Genomic DNA, 20,622 nt, shown 5'->3' with positions numbered 1-20,622 from the left:
AATTAATTATAATCTTAGCCTATCTAACCTCTCATATAGTCTCTGATTCGATTAACCAAACAAAACTCAGTTTAACTGTCTAAATAGATACAACTAACTAAACACTCTTATTTTAATAAATAAGATCCTATAAAATTCCATCCAACAAACCAAACACAACCCTATTTTATTGCTCAAAGCAGTTGCACTACTGAAGCCTGTCAGTTAATCGCGCGCGCACTCCTAGCTGATATTATGGCTACGTGTACCTGACAAGAAAAAATCAATCATGGAGAGCAGCTAATTATTGCACTCCCATTTCCCTTTCTTGAATGTCTCCCTCATGTAAGCTGGCGATCGAGCTAGCTAGCTTGCTCCACACATCAGGTACTGACAAAAGGTCCACAACAAGAGCTATGATCTCTTGTCCCAAAAAACCTGCACTTTTCTCTCATTTTTCTAGTCACGATTTGCAAAACATTAAATAGGATAAGGTGATTTTTTTTCTTTCTGATTTTCGCTGTGGTTTTTACTAAATTTCAGCGGTTTAACCATCTGGATGCGATCGATTGCATGCATGTGTCGTAATTACTATTATCGAGCTACTTTCAGGTTTCAACATCAATCAATAAATTCCTAGACAGATAATCAAAAGTATGTCTGTTAGTACGACAGAACTGGAAATGCATATGTTAAATACCTGCCGACAAGATGCATGTTCTGGTCTTGTTGTCAAATTGTACCCCCACAAACTGAATAATTGGGTGAGCATAGAACGAAGAAGGCAAACTTACAGTTGCATGTGTGTAGTACCATCTTAAATTCTGAAATTAACGCCTTTAACTGTTCATTTTGGGTCCATATATGCTCCTAGAGTCCCAGTAGCTAGCGTTCCAATTTGTGTCCATAAGCACCTTGAACCCCTGTTGTTTAATTTCATTCACCACGGTCTGTACATGTTGAAGATGTGTTAATAAACTTAACTGAACATATAGTGCCAATCTGACGAATAAATGACTTATAAACGAAAAGCGCGCGTTTCCAACTGCGAGATATATGAAACTTGCGATCAAATACAGTAGCATCAATCAGCATTCTTGAACAGAAATGAAAAGAAGAAGAAAAATCCTCTAGGCCGTGACAAGCATTGCCTTGTCAGATAATGAAACAATAAGCTAGTTCTTTCACACGTAACAATCGCATTCCGAATGATGATCAACCAATCAGTACGTTTGGCACCGCAGCATTCCACGTCGGACACTTTGCTCTCGATTGCCACACCCTCCCTTTCGCTTGCACGAATGGCTAAGTACGTAGGTACTCAGATTCAGATATGGACGAGCGGCGTCAGGCTGAATAGAGCAAACGAGGATAGCGGTTAAATGCTGGATATAAATATAACACAGGCATCCGTACCGGTTATAGTTCTAACCGGTATTGATATGTCAACAGTACTAGTTATACTTGAACCGACACTAATAAGATGTGAGAAATTGCTGAAGCGTTGTAACCCTCTCGGGCCGCTGTGCGTGTTTATATAGGCCAGGAACAGCCCCTGGCGTGGCGTTTACAGATTGTACCGAGTTCGATTCAAATGGAGAGATTGAGTCTATCTACAACATGCGCTCAGTTTGTGCTATCTCTATCTCCATCTAAACCACAACCATCGATAACCAACTCACAAATATCTCAATCTCTAACATCCCCCCTCAATCATAACTTTACTAAGTTAAGATTGCGTCGAAAATCTTCTAACTTCCGAACAGTAAGAGGTTTAGTAAATCCATCAGCAACTTGATCTTCAGAAGATATAAATCTTATATCAAGACGCTTGTCTGCCACTCGTTCTCGTACAAAATGATAGTCAACCTCAATATGTTTGGTCCGTGCATGAAAGACAGGATTTGCTGATAAATAGGTTGCTCCCAAATTATCACACCAAAGACATGCTGTTCTAGACTGAGACACTCCTAGTTCTTCAAGAACAGACTGAACCCAGATAATTTCAGCTGTAGCATTAGCAAGGGATTTGTACTCTGCTTCAGTGCTTGATCTTGATACTGTAGTCTGCTTACGAGCACTCCAGGATACAAGATTTGAACCTAAAAATACTGCAAATCCTCCTGTAGATCTTCTATCATCTGGGCATCCTGCCCAGTCTGCATCAGAAAAGGCACTTACTAACAGTGACGAAGACTTTCTGATCTTTATACCCAGGGATATGGTATGAGAGACATACCGCAAGATTCTTTTGACAGCTGTCAAATGTAAGGTTGTGGGAGCATGAAGAAATTGACATACCTTATTGACAGCAAAAGCAATGTCCGGACGGGTTAATGTTAAATATTGTAGAGCACCAACAATACTTCTGTACCTTGTTGAGTCTTCACTATTTAAAGGTTCTCCTTCTGTAATTGAAAGTTTGTCTGATACTGAAAGAGGAGTAGTCACACCTTTGCAGTTTTTCATCCCAGCTCGAATTAGTAATTCAGATGCATATTTCTCTTGAGAGAGAATAATACCACCATTAGTTTTCTTCACCTCAATTCCCAAAAAATAATGTATTTCACCTAAATCTTTTAGAGCAAACTCAAGCTTTAAATCTTGAAGAAGAGCTTCAACTGCACTTTCTGAAGAACTTGCCACAATTATGTCATCCACATATATAAGCAAAAATATAATTACTCCACCTTTATTATATAAGAACAATGAAGTATCTGCCTTTGAAGCAGTAAAACCGAGTTGTTGCAGTTTCATACTCAATCTAGAATACCATGCTCTAGGCACTTGTTTTAATCCATATAACGCTTTATCAAGTTTGCATACATATTCAGGATAAGAAGGATTTTCATACCCAGGTGGTTGCCTCATATAGACTTCTTCCTCCAGAACACCATGAAGAAACGCGTTCTTGACATCTAGCTGTCGAAGACACCAATTCCTAGAAACAGCAATAGATAATACAATACGTATAGTCGCAGCTTTCACAACAGGACTGAAAGTATCTTCATAATCAATACCATATCGCTGTTTAAATCCCTTTGCAACCAGGCGAGCCTTATACCTGTCTATTGTGCCATCGGATTTTTGTTTTACTTCATAGACCCATTTACAGTCTATAATATTGTTGGCCCCTTTTGCTGGAACCAAATGCCATGTCTTATTTTTCATTAGAGCAGAATATTCGTCTTCCATTGCTTGCTTCCATCTGCTGTCTCCAAGTGCTTCTTGCAGACTTTGAGGTTGTCCTGCAACACTGAAAAATCCATATCGCACTGTTCCATCGGTAAATATTTTTGGTTTAGCAATGTTGTTCTGAGATCGTGTAACAGGCCGTGTAACCATAGTATCTCCAGTATTTAGATGCAGCATATAATCATTACCTCGAGTGTCTAAAATACTCACAGAGTCTGACGATGACAGTGTTTCTCCTGGCGATGCACTTAAAGGAAGCCGCGAAAGCTGCTCTGTCGGACTCACCGCAAGAGCTGGATCCGGATCCAAAGGACACGCACCAGAAGACTTCCCCGCCTGGCTTCTTCGAGGCGTAGAATGCTGACTGACCGCAAAAGCCGGGTCCAAAGGACATGCACCAGAAAGCTTTCCCGCCTGGCTTCGACTTCGAGGCGCAGGAGGCGCAGAGCTATCAATGCTCAGGCGCACATCCCGCTCAGCGCCTGGGCGCACGTCCGGAAGCGCAGAGCAATTCCCAGTCGCAGGACGGTGCGCAGAACCATCAATGCTCGGGTGCACGTCCCGCCTAGCGCCTGGAGGCACGTCCGGAGACACTGAATGTGAGACATCGATTGCGTCTGTCAAGTCTCGTTCCCGAGGTAAAGCCGCTCCGGCTGTTGTGCCTGTGCGCTGATCATCTGTGGCAGGCGGATCCCAGCTCATCTGTTTTGTAGTGTTAGCACCACTCTGTTTGAGGCCCTGTTCAGAGACATCTTCAAGAATTATATTAGTCATGTTAGTATCTACTGCAGTAACCCCAGGTCGTTCAGGATTTAGCAAAGTGGGATGAAGGAGAAGGAGATCAGTCCGCAGTTGAGCACCTGCATTGGGATGTAGGTGAGCAAAAGGGAAAACAGTCTCATCAAAGACCACATCCCGTGAAATATAGACTCGGCCTGTAGATATATCAAGACATTTATATCCTTTATGGAGGCTACTATAGCCCAGAAAAACACATCTTTTAGATCGAAATTGTAGTTTCCTTGTGTTGTAGGGGCGCAAATTTGGCCAACAAGCACACCCAAACACACGAAGCAAGGAGTAGTCGGGTTTTTGGCCAAAGAGACGTTCCATAGGTGACTCAAAATTGATGACCTTGGAGGGGAGCCTATTAATGAGATAGGCTGCAGACAGGAATGCTTCATCCTAAAATTTTAGTGGTATAGATGCATGAGCAAGCAAAGCTAGACCAATCTCAACAATGTGACGATGCTTACGTTCTGCTGACCCATTCTGTTGATGAGCATGAGGGCAAGATACAAGATGGGAGATTCCTACCTTTCGAAAGAAAGAGTGTAGTTTTTGATATTCACCTCCCCAATCAGTTTGCATGGCTAGAATTTTTCTATTGAAAAGCCTCTCAACATGTTGCTGAAACTCGTGGAATTTGCTGAAAACGTCAGACTTATTTTTCAACAGAAAAACCCAAGTAAACTTGCTATAATCATCTATAAAGCTTACATCGTACCTATTTCTACCAACTGAAATAGGTGCAGGTGCCCATACATCCGAGAACACAAGTTCTAAAGGAACTTTAGACACACTTGATGGCTTTGGATAAGGAAGCTGGTGGCTCTTGGCCTGTTGACAAGCATCACATACTGATTCTATACTAGACTCTTGAGAGCAAGGTAAATTATTACTGCTAATAACCTTTTTAACTATGACAGATGAAGGATGACCTAACCGACTGTGCCATCGTTCTGATGAGGGCTTGATTGCACTAAGAGCTTGTCTTGAGGAGAATGACTTCTTCAAGGCGGGAAGAGGATAAAGTCCACCTCTACATCTGCCTTGTAGAAGGGTTTTCTTCGTTGCTTGATCCTTGACCAGAAAGAAATTAGGATGAAATTCAAGATAAGTATTATTGTCAGAGGTGAGTCTATGAACAGAGACAAGATTCTTTTTGGCATTGGGAACATGGAGAACATTATTAAGATAGAGATCACGAACTGGGGTATGAACAGTAGAGTACCCAACATGATTAATAGGCATACCTGAACCATTAGCTGTATGGACCTGGTCCTGTCCATTGTACTTTTCACGTGTGGTCAACTTGTCTAGTTCTCCAGTAATATGATCAGTAGCACCAGTGTCTGTATACCAATTTGTATCAATGCCATATGAAGTAACAGCTGTATTTGCAGTCTTCTCTTCACCACTAAAGGTTGTGTCAAACCTTTTCCAGCATCGATGAACAGTGTGTCCAACTTTTGAGCAGAGCTGGCACACTGACTTTGAGCTTGATGAGCCATTGCTGTTGTTATGGCCACGTCCACCACGTCCGCCTCCTCTGTTTCCATAGCCACGGCCACGACCTCCACGGCCGCGAAATCGTCCTCCTCGCGAAACATTATTGACTGTCATCTGAAACTGAGAATTCTGTGCCTCCAAACGTGCCTCAGCAAATAGAAGTTGAGCATAAAGATCACTTAAACTGATAGGATCAATCCTTGCACTTACCGCCTCAATGAGCGGGTTATATTCAGCATAAAGTCCAGTAAGAATATAAGATACAAGATCATCATCATCAAGCTGCTTACCTGCAGTAGCCATCTCATCTGCAAACCCCTTCATCTTGGAGAAGTACGCTGCTGCAGACGTGTCTCCCTTACGCGTGCTTGTCAGCTTGGAGCGAAGATGAATGATTCTTGAACGTGACTGGGAGGCGAACATCTCTTGGATGGCCTTCCAGACTTCAGCGGCACTTGTTAGCGTCGCGACTTGAGCTAGCACCTCTCTTGAGAGAGATGCAAGAAGATAGCTCAAAACCTGCTGATCTTGTACGATCCATGTCGCATACGCCGGGTTGGGCACAGTGTCAACAGAGTTGTTATCTCTTGCAATTTGTATGGTGGCCGGTGGTGAGGAAGACGAACCATCGAGGAGGCCGACGAGCTGCACGCCCCTGATCGCTGGGAGGACCTGGGCACGCCAGAGAATATAGTTATCACGGGTTAGCTTCTCCGCTACTGGGAGGCCGAAGGTGGAGCCGGTCATGATCGCTGACGTTGTTGGCGCAGACGGGAGCGACGTGAATTGGCTCGACGTAGATGAAGTGGAGGAAGGAGGCTCTGATGCCATGAGAAATTGCTGAAGCGTTGTAACCCTCTCGGGCCGCTGTGCGTGTTTATATAGGCCAGGAACAGCCCCTGGCGTGGCGTTTACAGATTGTACCGAGTTCGATTCAAATGGAGAGATTGAGTCTATCTACAACATGCGCTCAGTTTGTGCTATCTCTATCTCCATCTAAACCACAACCATCGGTAACCAACTCACAAATATCTCAATCTCTAACAAGATGTTACTTATAACCTATTTTATAGTAATGTGCCCGCCCCGTACTCTGATAGATCCTGACTGGTTGAGCATGGATCAGCTCTCTGCTTATAGGTAACATGTAAACTTGTTGCTGCAGCAATAAGCTGTTGTTTTGTTGAACGTAGGAGTGGGCCTAACCTACCTTCAAGCTCTTAATTGCACACAGGTGGTGAGCATCTTATAAACTGTAGAGATTATCGGGACAGCAGTGATTATATTAACGTACTACACATTACCAATGATACACACACACACACACACACACACTAGCTGTCTAGCTTCCAAGTTGCAGCAAGGCCTTGATCGAGCGCATCTCATCATGAACTGAAAAGAAGATATAGAACTAAAGAAAGATGAAGTTAAGATAGTTATAGCTTCCTTTCCTTCATATAATAGACATCGATCGTCCGATCAAGCAGCAGGGATTCAGTCAGGCATGTATCCATGGATGAGGCTGAAGGATATCGAGTCTAGGCTGCCCCCCGGGTTCAGGTTCCATCCCAGCGACGAGGAGCTGGTATGCTACTACCTGCGCACCAAGGTCGCAAGTCAGAGCTCGCAGCTGATCATCTCGCCGCCGCCGCCGGCGACGACCACCATGGTCGAGGTTGACCTCCATACACGCGAGCCCTGGGAGCTCCCCGGTACGTACTTACGTAATTAAAGCAAGATATATGTAGTACTCCCAATCCCAATCCCAAGCTATCATGCAGGCAATATATGGGTTATTTAAGGTAGAGATATCAATGAATTAGTGTACGACGCGTGACGTCTCTCGATCAGTATGCTTTTTGGCTTCCATCCCAATCACAATACATATATGCATCTCAAATAATTTGAGCTTTCCTTGAAGGACAAGGGTGGTGTGCTAATTTAGCTGCTGCAATTATATTATTTATTGCAAAATTTTAGTTTGATCGCGCGGAAGAGAACAAAAGAATAAATCGATAATATATGTTAAAGTAGCAGCAAGCTAGTTACATCAAGCACTGACGACCACGAACATGCATGCATGCTATTAAGTTTATCGCTTGGCTTTTCTTTTTCAGAGGCGGCCAAGCTCAAGGATAACGAGTGGTATTTCTTCAGTTTTCGTGATCAAAAATACGCGATGGGCTCACGCACGAACCGAGCAACAAAGCATGGTTACTGGAAGGTGACTGGCAAGGACAAGGTGATCCGTGAGCCAGCAGGGTCGGGGATGATGGGAAGAGATGGCATGGTGATTGGCATGAGGAAGACGTTGGTGTTCTACTTCGGACGCGCCCCCAATTGGCGAAAGAGCGGCTGGGTTATGCATGAGTTCCGCCTTATTATCGGGTCTCTTTCAACACCACCCAAGGTACTCTACTATATGTATATTTTATTACTACTGTATAGATATATATTTACTACTCTATAGATATATATACAGAGAAACATAAGTTGTGGTAACTTGTAAGCCACAGTTGTGTGGAATCTACGAGACTACGACACGATAACGCTCGGAATCGAACCATCATGCGTCATGTGGAACAGCGTGCATGTACGTAGATGCGTGCATGGCCAATAATTGCATCTATCGATTGGATAGCTTGTGCATGCATGCGGGGCCTCCTTAGTTGACAACACTGTGTGTACACGTGTTGCTTCTACGGAAATCTGATACTGTACAAACCTAAGGCCACCCTCAATGCCCGGTTTCTTAAGTGATGTGTGAGTGAAAAGAGAGAGTAAGAAATTACTGTTAAGAAATAATCTTATTAAGTGATGTTTAAGTGAAAAGAGAGAGTAAGAAATTACTGTTAAGAAATAATCTTATCATGTTGTTAGTTTTTTAGGCCTCTCAATGTAATTTATTGCCTTACAATCATCTAAAATAGCTTAAAGAGCTATTTCCTATCATAAGAAACAATCTTCTTTTCTCTCATCTTTAAATTATTTGCAACATCATCTTTTTGCTTAAATGATACATAATTAATATCTAAAAAACTAGCATTGAGAGTGGTCTAATAAGGTACAACTAGCAAGAGGCCCATGCCAATAGTGTGGATAGCCTCGCTACAATATTTTGTTATGATAATATTTGATTAAAAAAATTAGTTATTTTTATTATTTATTTTATTTTATTTGAACTCTTTATTTAGATATTTTGCTTCCCAAACCATATGGAAATCGAACAGGTAATTTTTCATAAATTTTAATTTTGAATTTAGGTATTTATTAATAGTATTTGATATAGACTTTTTAGTTTTTGAATTTAGCTATTTATTAATCGTATATTATATGAGTTTTTTAGTTTAATCTAGACCGTTAGATATTCATAATAAGGAGCGATCTAGATTTTTTTTTAATTAATATGATAATTTTGTGACTTTAAAAGCGAACGTGATAGCTTATTTTTCTCCTCAAATAATAATATAACAGATCTGTGTAGCGATAGTTTGGCCACCAATATGTTTAAAACTATCAAGATAAGTTATAACAATTATACTATTGAATTTGTCTTTACAACTGCTTTAATAAAGATATAAATTTATTAGTATATATTCATATTAAGCTATTATAAATACTAGTCAAAGTTACATCTCTAAGACGGTGAAAAGTCAATAAAGACAAATAAAAAATAGAGGTAGTATGTAATAATCACCACTTGATGCTAATAAACAGATCAGCTCGCTAATGAATAATATTCCCTCTTATCCTAAATATAAGACTATTTGGCACTTTATCATAAGAATTAAGGTGAGGGTATAATGAATATATTGCCCATCAATTATTGCTAGAATTAAGATATGTGGTAAGCTTACTGCGTTGATTAGAATGCGTTTAAGTACAGGAAGACATGAAAGAACGAAGTAAAAAATATGCATTGTAGCTACGATGGACCTATATTCAGTGCATTTGAGAGAAGTCTATATGGAGTTATATTAGGGATCCTGAGAGACTAGCCAGCTTATTATTTTCCTTTGAAAATAAAGATCCCAATTGACAGATCTGCATTTTTGTCACGAAAAGGGCATATATAGTGCAGTTTGAGGCAACCTTGTTTGTTCATTCACAAGTTGTAGTTTCTTTATGCACATACATATGCATGCAGCATTGCTCACATACGGGCCGGTATGCAGGAGGATTGGGTGCTGTGCAGAGTGTTCCACAAGGGGAAAGGAGTAGGAGACGAGCAAGGCAGCTGCAACGACTGCATGATCACCTGCAGCAGCAATAACATTGATCCCGGCTCTTGGCCAGCCGCTCTCTGCTCGCCGCCACTGCAGCCCGAGCATCTTGCAGGTCCTTCAGCCGCGGCGCCGGCGGCAGATAACCTCGAGCGCCAATCGTTACCGATCAGCTCACTTACTATAAACGACCAGCTGCAGCTGCTGGATAGTGATCAGCTCATGCGCCAAGCAGACGCCATGCTTGATTCCGCAGTGCCTCTGCAGGCAGCAGCAGATAGCTGCTTCGGGTTCCCCGGCGTGGAGCAGGCCAGCACGAGCACCGGCGAGTTGAACTCGTGCTACGGCGGGGACTGCATGCGGGGAATGGAGATGACGTTGCTGCAGGTCGGCGACTGCGATGATGCAGTATACTACGTCTGGGCTTCTAGCTAGCGCAGGCGCAGCACAAGTGCACGTACAATTAAAAAGAATTCAGCTCTATATTAGAGTCTGTACGTACATGGCATGCGTGTAATTGCAGAGTATATACTTCTTCCGTTCTTTTTGACTCGATGCTTTTATTTTTCAGTCTTCAAGATGTGACTTTGACAATTAATTTTTATAGATATACATCAAGATATAATAATAAAATTATAATAGTATGGAATCATTTCTAATAGCAAATCTAATGATAGATTTTTATATAACAAATATATATAGTTTTAAATATACAAAATAGCCAAACTTTAGAAAGATTGACGGCGCATAATCTATGACGTAAAGTTTTTTTAAAAAAAAGTGTGTGGCAAAGACAAGTAAAAAGTGCATAGAAGCGCTAGAAGGAGGGCTCGAACCTCCGACCTTGTGGTTAACAGCCACACGCTCTAGCCAACTGAGCTATTCCAGCATGTTTGGCAGCTGCAAAGATATTTTCACTATAATGCATATTCACAGTAATGGTACTAAGTCACTAACAGTTTCTTTTTTCCCGGAAAGCAAACAAGAGTGCTACCATTCAAATAAGAAGAAGCAGATGTTTATGTGCATGTGTTCTTCTAGATTGCGATGCTGATAAGATCTCGAGAGGTAAACAAGTATAGACAGCCACTTTTTCTTCAGCAATAAGGGGTGGAATTTATATTAAAATTGAAGCACCGTACATCCCCTTTTACATTCAGGTTCCTGACAAGAGCAGAAACTGCAAAGAAGCACAAAGAGAGCCTGCACGAAAACAACTACCGCTGCCACCGACGAGGACCACTGCCGTCTCGCACGAGCACGACGCAGGAAATGGACTGTGGTGTACTTTTGGTCCTATAAAAAATATGGAAATTTCGTAGTACAAAAGGTATCGCGACCAGGAGATGAGGAATTCAACCAGGGTGGCTCTTCCCTCCTTTACGAGGCCCACAAGTGACTCACGGATCCCACCGTATTTCATGGGCCGACCACAACGAGAGACCTCGCAGCTGCCGGCCCATTTACTACCGAGACACGCGAGCCCATTTCCCATTTTCTCGCACCAAACGTCAACTCTCTCTCTCCCTTTTTTTTGGAAAAAAACGCATGAGTAATGTGAATTGAAATCCTCAACATGAATTGAAGTCACGATGATTTCAAAACGTCGTTTGATATTACATGGATGTATAAGATTTAATGCTACAACACTCTGTGAATAGTAGGTTTGTTATGCTGCCAACTGTAATTTACTGTACCTCCTCTCAGGGATCCGAATATGTGTAATGTGGTGTGCCTTTGTCATAATAGTGACACCACCGGTTCAAAAGAAAATAATAAGTGGCACCGAATATTAGTATCGAGGATGAATCTTTATAAACTCCGGTTCCTTTATGTTGTAATAATCAAACATGAGTAAGCGAGAGCGTTCATGTGACCAGGACTTGAGCGAGACACATCACACAGTCACACAAACACAAAGCAAGTGAAGCTTAACCGATTCATAGGTCTCACGTCCAGGAGTTAAAATAAGACACGAGATTTATACTAATTCAATGTTATCAAGCACCCAACGTCTAGTTCACAAGCCCCGTGAGCCTCCATGACAGGAGAGCCTTCCACGGTGACTAATGGTTGACCAAGAATAAAATGGTCCAATATAACAAGTACAATATCATGGTCATATGCTTTCTCCATTTTGTCAGGTTGGCATATGTACAAGCCCAAGACACGCGAGGCCCGAGGTCTACCGGCGAACTAACTCCAGAGTCTCCGAGCACCCCGAGAGTTTCTATCTACCGGGATTTTCAAATGAGAATTTTTACGATTCTCCGTATTACTTATAGGTAGAAGTTTAACTTAATCCGATCATCTACATAATTAAATACCTCACTAGGGATGGCAATGGGACTAATCCCCGTCAGGGAATGCTTCTTCATCCTAGTCCCCATTTAGCTATCGGAAGGAAGATTTCTCCTATCCCATCCCCGCGGGGAATTTTGTGGGGATCGATTCCCTAACGTAGATATAAAATTAAATTATATTTGATTATTTTTATATATTAACAATGTGTACGTAGTATAAATAAATAATTTATTGATGCATATGAGGGTAATTAATATAAGATCGATTAAATATCGTAGATTAGACAAAAAAGAATAAGAGTAATTTATTATTTATTTTACGTAATGTAATGTTTGTATATTTATATATAAAAAAATGTATATATATATATATCGGGATATAGCGGGGACAGGAAGCGTCTTCTCGTCTCTGTTCCTATATGAGTTTGCAGGAGACGAAATCTCCCTAACCCTATCCCCCAATAGAGAAATTTTCCGCGAAGAATTGGGGATCAGATCACATTGACATTCCTAAACCTTCACTAAGCTCACCGCCAACTTCGCCGCCAAAGGGCTTGACGTGGACGACCTTGTCGTCCTCTTCAACGCGCACAACGTCGGTGTGTCCGACTGCTCGCCCTTCGTCCCGACAGTCGGCCGTCTGAACTCGTCAATGTCCGATATGAACCCAGTGTTGGCCGACTCGTTGCGGCGGTAGTGCCTGGCCAACCCGAACCCGACCAAAGACCCCACCGTGGTGCAGGACGTGGAGCAACGACAGACACGCACCATGAATTCGTACATTTAATCCATGATTTTACATGTTAATACTTCCACACCATATTTTTTCTATCAAAAATATTTTTATACTACATATACTACTTCTATATAGTACACATACTATCTCTAGATAATGAGTAGTATTCTAACGGATCAAAATATAGATGACTCCAGTTACTCCGAAACCACCTTAAAATTTCTATTCCGAATACTTTGATAGTTCGTATCTTTCGGGGCTCAGGAGGTTCTGAGAACGTCGGATCTTCATGAGCCTGGAGGTGAGAGTCGTTTCTTCAAGGCCTCCGGTGCCGTACCTTTAGATTCTTCAAATAGCGTCTGTTCATAACACTTGGGAGTCGTGCTTGAGTCCATGTATGCTAGAGAGATATCTCCGGCACGCCCACTAGTGTGCTAGGCTGAAAGCCGAAACTTTGGGTGCTTGATGGATCGCAGGGATGTAGTGATGTGTTATCCGGAGACATTTCCTGTTCTTGTCCACCATGTGTTGCTGCTGCTGGTAGTTAGACCTGTTTTCTGAAGCATCGGTTAGCCGTTCTATATACGCCCCACTGCTGCTATGTTACCCTGTTTAATAACTGTAGATGGATCTTGCTATACATGGATCGTTTTTGTGATCAAGTATAACATCATGAGCTGTGTCTCGTCTGAAGAAAGGGGGAGGATCGGAATAGCGCATCGATCACACTGAACGGTCTTGAGACAGCAACTTGACACAGATAGACACACGGTGCCGCTAGCTACTCACCGGCATGAGGATGATGCTACCTAACCTCGGTGCACATCGATCGATCTCAGGCAGAGGCAGCTGCGAGGAGACAAGATCCCCTTTCGTGAAGATTTTGTGTACTTGTGTCGTGCTCGGGCTTTTGGTCCATCTCGACACCTGGCACGCCCATTGGTCGGAGATGCGCTTAATTCGATGAGATGGTGGCTGCTGTTAAACCACAGCACTTAACTATTTCATGCATGATCTCAAAGTGCCTGGAAGCCGTGTTCACATTGGCCATTTTGTCGCTGCTCGCCGACGCGATGTCAGCGGCGTCGGCATGCATGCATAGCGATCACCCTGGTAATTAATTACTGTTAAGTGTGATGGACATGAATTAGTTTGGGAGCACGGATTGATTGAGGTTGAACGCACAGGGACTAAGAAGATAACCTTGCGTGCCCGGCACACGAACGATCTCGATGGATCGGTGGCCGGCCCATGCACCATACCATAATGTATGGTGCCAAAGCCGGTGTCTCCGATCCACTGCAGGCTCGAGCGCATGCATGGTGGGGGTTGACTCGGACGACCACTCCATGGCCTTCCAACGCGTACTCCAGCTGCCTGCCCAACCGCCGCCGGAATCATCGCCTCGCTTTCTGTCACGCCGCTGCCGCACCCGGTAGATCGATCCAACCCGCTGGAAATGTCATTGTTTGACCTCATTGCATGGAAGAAACCAAGAGATGAAATGGATCCATGCTGGATAAGGGGAATGATTGGGTCGATCACTGGCAGTACCAGGCAGCAGCATGATATCATTCCAGAGGCAGAGGCAGAGCCAGCAAGCCGGCAAGCAACTGATTGGGCACGGCACAAAGCGAAGCAACCATGGCTTCCTTAATTAGCTAGCGTTGTTTCCTCCAATCACAGTACTTAACTGTGTCCCTCAGCTCCGATGCGGATTGGACACGATGCATCATAAGACAATTAGCTACTGCCTTATGATCCTGTTAAGCCATTGCTAGGCTCTAACCTCCGACTCCAAATCTAAGTGCTACTAGCAGTCATATATAGCTAGAGAAAGGCGCCTCATTCATCTTACGTTAAAAAAAAAAAACAGCTCCGTCGCTGACAACAAAGGGTACTGTTTACTTGGCCATTGCATAGTGAGTGGAGTAGTCAGTACTTGACAGATCAAAAGTACCCTCCAAAGAAATGAAAACAGCACAGCTGGAACTAAAACTGTAGAGATGGATGCAAGCCGCGTGGATCCTCTCTAAGCCGGTTGTGCAGACCGAGGTCCGCGATCCCCTGCGTACATGCATGCATGTACGAACAAGTGGCGCCCGTAACAATGTCGAAAATTTATCCAACCGTGCAGAGCTAGCGTCCATGCATGACTATGGTACCGGCCGTTTTCGTGCTCAGGGCTCCCTTACCGGTACAAAATTCCGTCTCTTTAGGGGGGCGATACGGCCTCTCTCTCTCTCTCTCTCTCTCTCTCTCTCTCCAACCTTTATATAAGGCATAGGTGTTGCATGGGACTCCGTGCTTGTGCCTCTCACAGTCTCACCTCACCACACAACTGCTCAACGGCATATACAGCTAGACGAGAGCTAGAGCTAGAGAGAGAGAGATGAGGCAGCCGAGCAGGTTCAAGAGGATTTGCGTGTTCTGCGGCAGTAGCACCGGCAAGAAGACGAGCTACCGCGACGCCGCCATCGAGCTCGCCAAAGAGCTGGTGCGTACCAACATATCAAGCAGAAAGTAGGAGCAACTCGTAGCTAGACTCGTACATGTTATATGCTATATAACTACGTACCCCGATTCTGCATGCACTCGTTTTCGTCAAGGATCTAGCTAAGCTAGTATCATGCATACATATATCTGCACATGATATACCTACTACAGTATATGCATGCGTGCATGGGCATGGCTGCTTCTTCCCTGTTTCTTGTCATATATGCACGTGTATGGTGTGCTACCACTGCACTGTTAGGTACTTGTGCACATCCATCTCTAGGCTTTTAGTTTAGGATAAACCGAAGGTTACGGCTGGGGATACCAGCTCACAAGAGTTTTAGCACAGATTTCATGCTAGACATCATCCACACGTACCTGGGGGTGCACGTGCTAGCAGCAACTCGATCTAAACCAAAACGCAACTTTATGTACTCAGAGTACAGCAGTTTTACAAAAAGATTAGTTACGCTGATCTAGAATGCGCCACCAAAAGCTCCTCCTTGATGCATGCTACCATCGCCACCAAAAGCAAAGAACGCCCGGCCTTCGCCATCTTTCACAAAAAATTAGGGAGGAGCAGACTTCTGGTCCCTTGCTTGGGCCAACTTTTTCGTGGAGAGTAGTCCTATGTCACTGGCGCAGCCGGTCTGTTGTCCTTCGTTTTTTAAAAAATAGTTATTACAGACAGCTCTTCTTTCGAAAAAAAGGAAGATCATCACCCTTGTTTAACAGATTCCAACGCTGCATGCACAAAAAAAATGTTAGCCTATATATAAACAACAGCGGGGAGGGGATATCGTTTTGTTCTGAAAACCAAATCATTGCGAGTTGGCCACAAAAACCAGCACGTTGGAGAATGTTGGAGAAAAGGCATTTTCCCCCTTGTTTCAACATATTTGTTAGAAAAATGTTGGAGAATCTCCAGGTATGAAGGTCCAATACAAAAGCATCTCTACAAAAGTTTTAACTTTTGGCTACGATTATTTACGTGTGTCCGACAGTTTTAGTACTTTTAAGAAAAATCTTGAGTGGCCGACAGTCTTTCTAGTACAATTTGTATCTTTCCTGACAGTGATAACAAAGCACCAACAACGTTAATATTTCGATGCTTAATGGAAAGCATCACAAGCCGTCGGTCACTTGCAAATAAAAAATATCAGGAACGCTCGGTAATCTTGTAGTCTATGCCAGTCATGTATGAGTGATTAATTTGTGCCAACAAGCAGGAATCTGACATATATAGAACGGTGTAGAAGAGCTAGCTTTAATTACTTCTTTTTTTTATCAGTTCTACCTTCACTATAAGCTAGGTGCTGACGTAGTTCATATTTTGTTTGCAAAACACAAGTATAATATACTCTTACAACACAGACTGTTAAGTTCCTGATACTTATGAAGACGTTAGCTGTGATATTAAAAAAAAAAAACAGTTCAGTGCGCAGCCATGCAAAGAGTGATAAACCTACGTGTACCTTGGGATCACGATCCATGTCCCAAGTGACTTGCATTGTGTTGGTGGGAGGGGACAGTCATGATCAATCGCATGAACACATGCAGCTATGGCTATGGCTATGGCTATGGGGTAGTAGACACTATTAGACAGTATCGATCACAGAAACACCAGGAAATAATCTTAATCTGGTCTCTCTTTTTTTCTTCCCGGTCGACCACATCAAATTTATCTTTGGTCCTTTTTAGTTCTCCGCTTAGTAGCAGTAGTAAAACAATGAGTCGATCTACCTGATCGACTGTCTCGATCCTCACCGCCTGCATCGATCGGTCGATCGATCGCGTCTCTCGCTCGCCTGAGGCTGAGCCGGCGATCGCCTCGGTCCAAGCAATTAACTGATCACGCAGCCACGAGGCAGGCACCGATTGATCGACGGTACTGCTCTCCACCACTGTGCAACGGGAAACAGCACTTGTGACTTGTTTCCGTCTGACTGACGGCTGCAGCCTCCTGCTCCTGCTCCTGTTGATATGATGCTACATGCAGTTACTACTGTAGTACTCATCAATACGTACCGTATGATTCATGCATGGGCATGGCTGTACAATGCAAGCTCACTCACGGCATATACAGGACAACCACATCTTTGTGCAGATTGGTCCTTTTTTATTGGGTTTTATTGATTTATTTCTGCAGTAAATTAAGTCACACTGCATGCAGCTGAGAATAGAAGTACATAGTTTCATCAATCAGCTCTGAAATTAAGTTGCAGGCAGCACATTGCACGCTCTTAATGACTGTACTGATGATCAATTACGGACCGATCAACAATCGATTCCATCATTCCATGCATGCAGGTGTCGAGGGACATTGACCTGGTGTACGGGGGAGGCAGCATAGGGCTCATGGGCCTCGTCTCCCAGGCCGTCTACCACGGCGGCAGGCACGTCATCGGGTACCAACTAAACATGCATGATATATAGATCCACCGTACCATTCCTCTAATCCTGAGCAAGTTAACATGCATCTTAATTGTTACTGATAAACTATTATAATGATCCGATCCGTCACTAACATGTGTTATATTATATTCTGCAGGGTCATCCCCAAGACTCTCATGACCAACGAGGTACGCGTACATATCTTAGGAGTAGCTTTTTGGTGCCTCTGCTCCCACCCTGCTGCAAGACAAAGCAACATAGGAGTATTTGGAGTTCCTTTTGCCGCAGTGGCACTGAAAATTTTGGCTTTAGCTCAAGGATCGATGGTGTTGCTGCTTATCTTGTCAGGTAACTGGAGAGACAGTCGGGGAGGTGAGGCCGGTGGCGGACATGCACCAGAGGAAGGCAGAGATGACAAGGCAATCTGACGCCTTCATAGCCCTGCCCGGTGAGTCACCAGTGCCTCTGTCTGCTTCCTTGCCTTGCCTTGCAGCTTCGTATCAATGTCACTGCATAACTGCAGTCTGCAGTCAGGTCAGGATAACACTCTCTGCCAACTGATGATCAACCAAGAATTGGAGTTAGTGTTGGCCGCTTTATGTTTCACATGCTACGAAATGGATGCGATTAATTACTCGTAGAAAGATGCATGTTTATCGACAAAATAGATAAAATCGCTGTTAATATAACTGGTGCGGACAATAATGCTAAAGCTGAAACTACCATTCAGGAGGATATGGAACTCTGGAGGAGCTGCTTGAAGTGATCACATGGGCACAATTAGGCATCCATCGTAAGCCGGTAATTAAATATATATATTCGATGCATGGTAGATTTTCGAAGCTCCTTGTCCTCGGCCTGATCAACGTACTATCATTCTTAATTTAGGTTGGCCTCCTGAATGTTGATGGCTACTACAACTCCCTGCTGACATTCATCGACCAGGCCGTGGAGGAAGGCTTCATCAACCCTAGCGCTCGCCGCATTATCGTCTCGGCTCCCATAGCACAGGAGCTCATGGACAAGCTCGAGGTAGATTACATCAGAAACTATAGTACATATCAACGTGAAACCGATCGACGAATATATATTAAGCTAGCTTGCTGTTTCTGAACTACGTACATATATCTACCTATCGACCTATATATATATTTGCAGGAGTACGTCCCTTACCATGACAGAGTTGCATCTGGGCTGAAATGGGAGCCGAGGATCATCTACGATGCAGGCGATGATTCAGGAAGCAGCGTTTCAGCATGACGCGCGCGCGCAGATCAAGATAATTAAACTGCAGGCTCATCTATCTTGCAAGCTTCATAATTAGTTGTGTACGATCCATGCATAATGTAATAGCTGGCTAGCTAGCAAGTGTAGCAACCTACTACCTTAAGCTTCTTTAATTAGTTTTTGCATGAATTATTTCCTCAGTAAGAATCGGCCAAGAGTAGCTAGTAGTAATGTATGAAACTTGGCTTTTATTGGTTGTCATGGTGATCGAAAATTAAGAGCTGCTCTCGATCTCTAAATATACTAGTAAGGTAGCCGTTGATAGCGTGGTTATTTATTAAAAGTTAGTCTCAAATAATAAAATTAGACACCACATTCGCTCTTAAAATTATCATATTAATTGAAAAAAAGATCTAATTTTATTAGAAAATCTTTAATTAAAAATTAGTCTCTTTAATTTGTATGAGGTTAGTGTTATTTATTTACAAAACAAATAAAATTAGATCTTTTTCTTTTTTTCAATTAATGTGATAATTTTATAATTTTAAGAGCGGATGTGGTGTCTCTTTTTCTTCTCAAATAATAATATAATATATGAGCTTATCAACAACAAAGAAGAAAGCTAGAAGCCGGATCACTAATGCAAGTGCAATTCTTATTTCTAAATTAAGTTACAATCAGAGTAGCAGAACCACGATTTAGTCGCATCTCAGACTAAACTTTAACAGCTTAGAACTAATATCGAAATGTCAACATATCCGAGTTACGTTTTTACGACTTAAGCTGTACCTTGACGAAATTCCTCCGTCCCGAGCTAAAGCTCATCTTGTCATGGGTTTGGTTCCACCCTGAGGGTATACCATCGTACGTGTTGCAGTCCTATACGGCCGGACATTTCTATTACCCCTCCTATTAAGTATACCAAGAAGTCTCAATGAATCTTGGTGCGCGGGAATTAATGGCCGGGAAGAAATCTACGTGGCAGGCATGCATATATTTGCAGAATCGAGTTAGTATATATTATTATTACCACGTATAGTAAAGGCCGGTTTTGTAACCGAAACAAATTAAACCTGCAGGCTAGATTAGGCCATCTGCATCAACTTTGTTTTTCAGTGATGCAGTATCCCACAGAACACTATACCGCTCGAATTTACCGATCGGTGGTCGGAAAAGCTCTCCAGCAGATACAGTATCAAGCGTTATAGTGTTGGGTAGAGAGAAGTTGGTACTTTAAATTTGCTGCTATATTGTAGCATATGTAATACTGTTTATAGAGGTTAATTGTGGATCCGGTGACAGAAGAAGAGTAATAGAAGTTAGGAAATAAGATAGCTCTGAAAATAAAATAATAAAGAGTACTATAATAATGTTATAGTATGGTGTAATATTATTATAAGAGATAAATTTTTAAAATATCTGCCGAAGATGTATTTAGCTTCGATCGATCTGATCTGCTTAATTAATTAGGCCCCAGGATGAGGTACGTGCTGCACTTTGTACGCGCACTAGTGTACAGCAAGCAGTATCAATTCGATCAGATCAGCAGCACGTACGTACACGGGCGGTACACGTGTATCCGAGGGCAGTGCTGCGTATATATATCACATCGATCGACCATGCATTAATTCGATCGCTTGACCATGCGAAGCAGGCACCGTACGTACTTAGTCGTACGTGTACGTACATGAAACTGCGCAAGCGCCATACAAACACATGCATGCGTGCAAATGCAACAATATAACAGGGCGCGCGTGCAGTACTTCGGTAATATTTT

At 42.9% G+C, this 20,622-nt stretch overlaps 2 protein-coding genes and 2 non-coding genes across 4 annotated transcripts; 2 read left to right on the top strand and 2 right to left on the bottom strand.

The window, feature by feature from the left end:
* Positions 1 to 5,612: 5,612 nt before the first annotated feature.
* Positions 5,613 to 5,751, bottom strand: LOC133917246 (small nucleolar RNA Z247). The gene has a single exon (XR_009909649.1). It is a non-coding gene; the product is annotated as a small nucleolar RNA Z247 (small nucleolar RNA).
* Positions 5,752 to 6,853: 1,102 nt separating this feature from the next.
* LOC133914919 (NAC transcription factor 32-like) lies at positions 6,854 to 10,124 on the top strand. Its single transcript, XM_062357880.1, has 3 exons — positions 6,854 to 7,178; positions 7,584 to 7,876; positions 9,642 to 10,124. Exons 1-3 carry the CDS (start codon positions 6,971 to 6,973, stop codon positions 10,122 to 10,124), a joined length of 984 nt encoding a protein of 327 aa, XP_062213864.1. The 5' UTR covers positions 6,854 to 6,970.
* Positions 10,125 to 10,504: 380 nt separating this feature from the next.
* Positions 10,505 to 10,578, bottom strand: TRNAN-GUU (transfer RNA asparagine (anticodon GUU)). Its single transcript has one exon. It is a non-coding gene; the product is annotated as a tRNA-Asn (tRNA).
* Positions 10,579 to 15,049: 4,471 nt separating this feature from the next.
* Positions 15,050 to 19,106, top strand: LOC133914537 (probable cytokinin riboside 5'-monophosphate phosphoribohydrolase LOGL10). The gene is made up of 7 exons (XM_062357635.1): positions 15,050 to 15,225; positions 17,535 to 17,632; positions 17,776 to 17,806; positions 17,967 to 18,066; positions 18,349 to 18,419; positions 18,507 to 18,650; positions 18,777 to 19,106. Exons 1-7 carry the CDS (start codon positions 15,121 to 15,123, stop codon positions 18,876 to 18,878), a joined length of 651 nt encoding a protein of 216 aa, XP_062213619.1. The 5' UTR covers positions 15,050 to 15,120; the 3' UTR covers positions 18,879 to 19,106.
* Positions 19,107 to 20,622: the final 1,516 nt, after the last annotated feature.

This window comes from Phragmites australis, chromosome 4 (genome assembly GCF_958298935.1).
Source record: "Phragmites australis chromosome 4, lpPhrAust1.1, whole genome shotgun sequence".
Classification (NCBI taxonomy): domain Eukaryota; kingdom Viridiplantae; phylum Streptophyta; class Magnoliopsida; order Poales; family Poaceae; genus Phragmites; species Phragmites australis.
This window is presented reverse-complemented; position numbering and strand designations above follow the sequence as displayed.

Coding starts and splice junctions, on each gene's coding strand:
- LOC133914919 (XM_062357880.1), top strand. CDS start 6,971: ATGTATCCATGGATGAGGCTGAAGGATATCGAGTCTAGGCTGCCCCCC. Junction 7,179..7,583: donor CGAGCCCTGGGAGCTCCCCG/GTACGTACTTAC, acceptor TTTCTTTTTCAG/AGGCGGCCAAGCTCAAGGAT. Junction 7,877..9,641: donor CTCTTTCAACACCACCCAAG/GTACTCTACTAT, acceptor GCCGGTATGCAG/GAGGATTGGGTGCTGTGCAG.
- LOC133914537 (XM_062357635.1), top strand. CDS start 15,121: ATGAGGCAGCCGAGCAGGTTCAAGAGGATTTGCGTGTTCTGCGGCAGT. Junction 15,226..17,534: donor TCGAGCTCGCCAAAGAGCTG/GTGCGTACCAAC, acceptor CCATGCATGCAG/GTGTCGAGGGACATTGACCT. Junction 18,067..18,348: donor CGCCTTCATAGCCCTGCCCG/GTGAGTCACCAG, acceptor ACTACCATTCAG/GAGGATATGGAACTCTGGAG.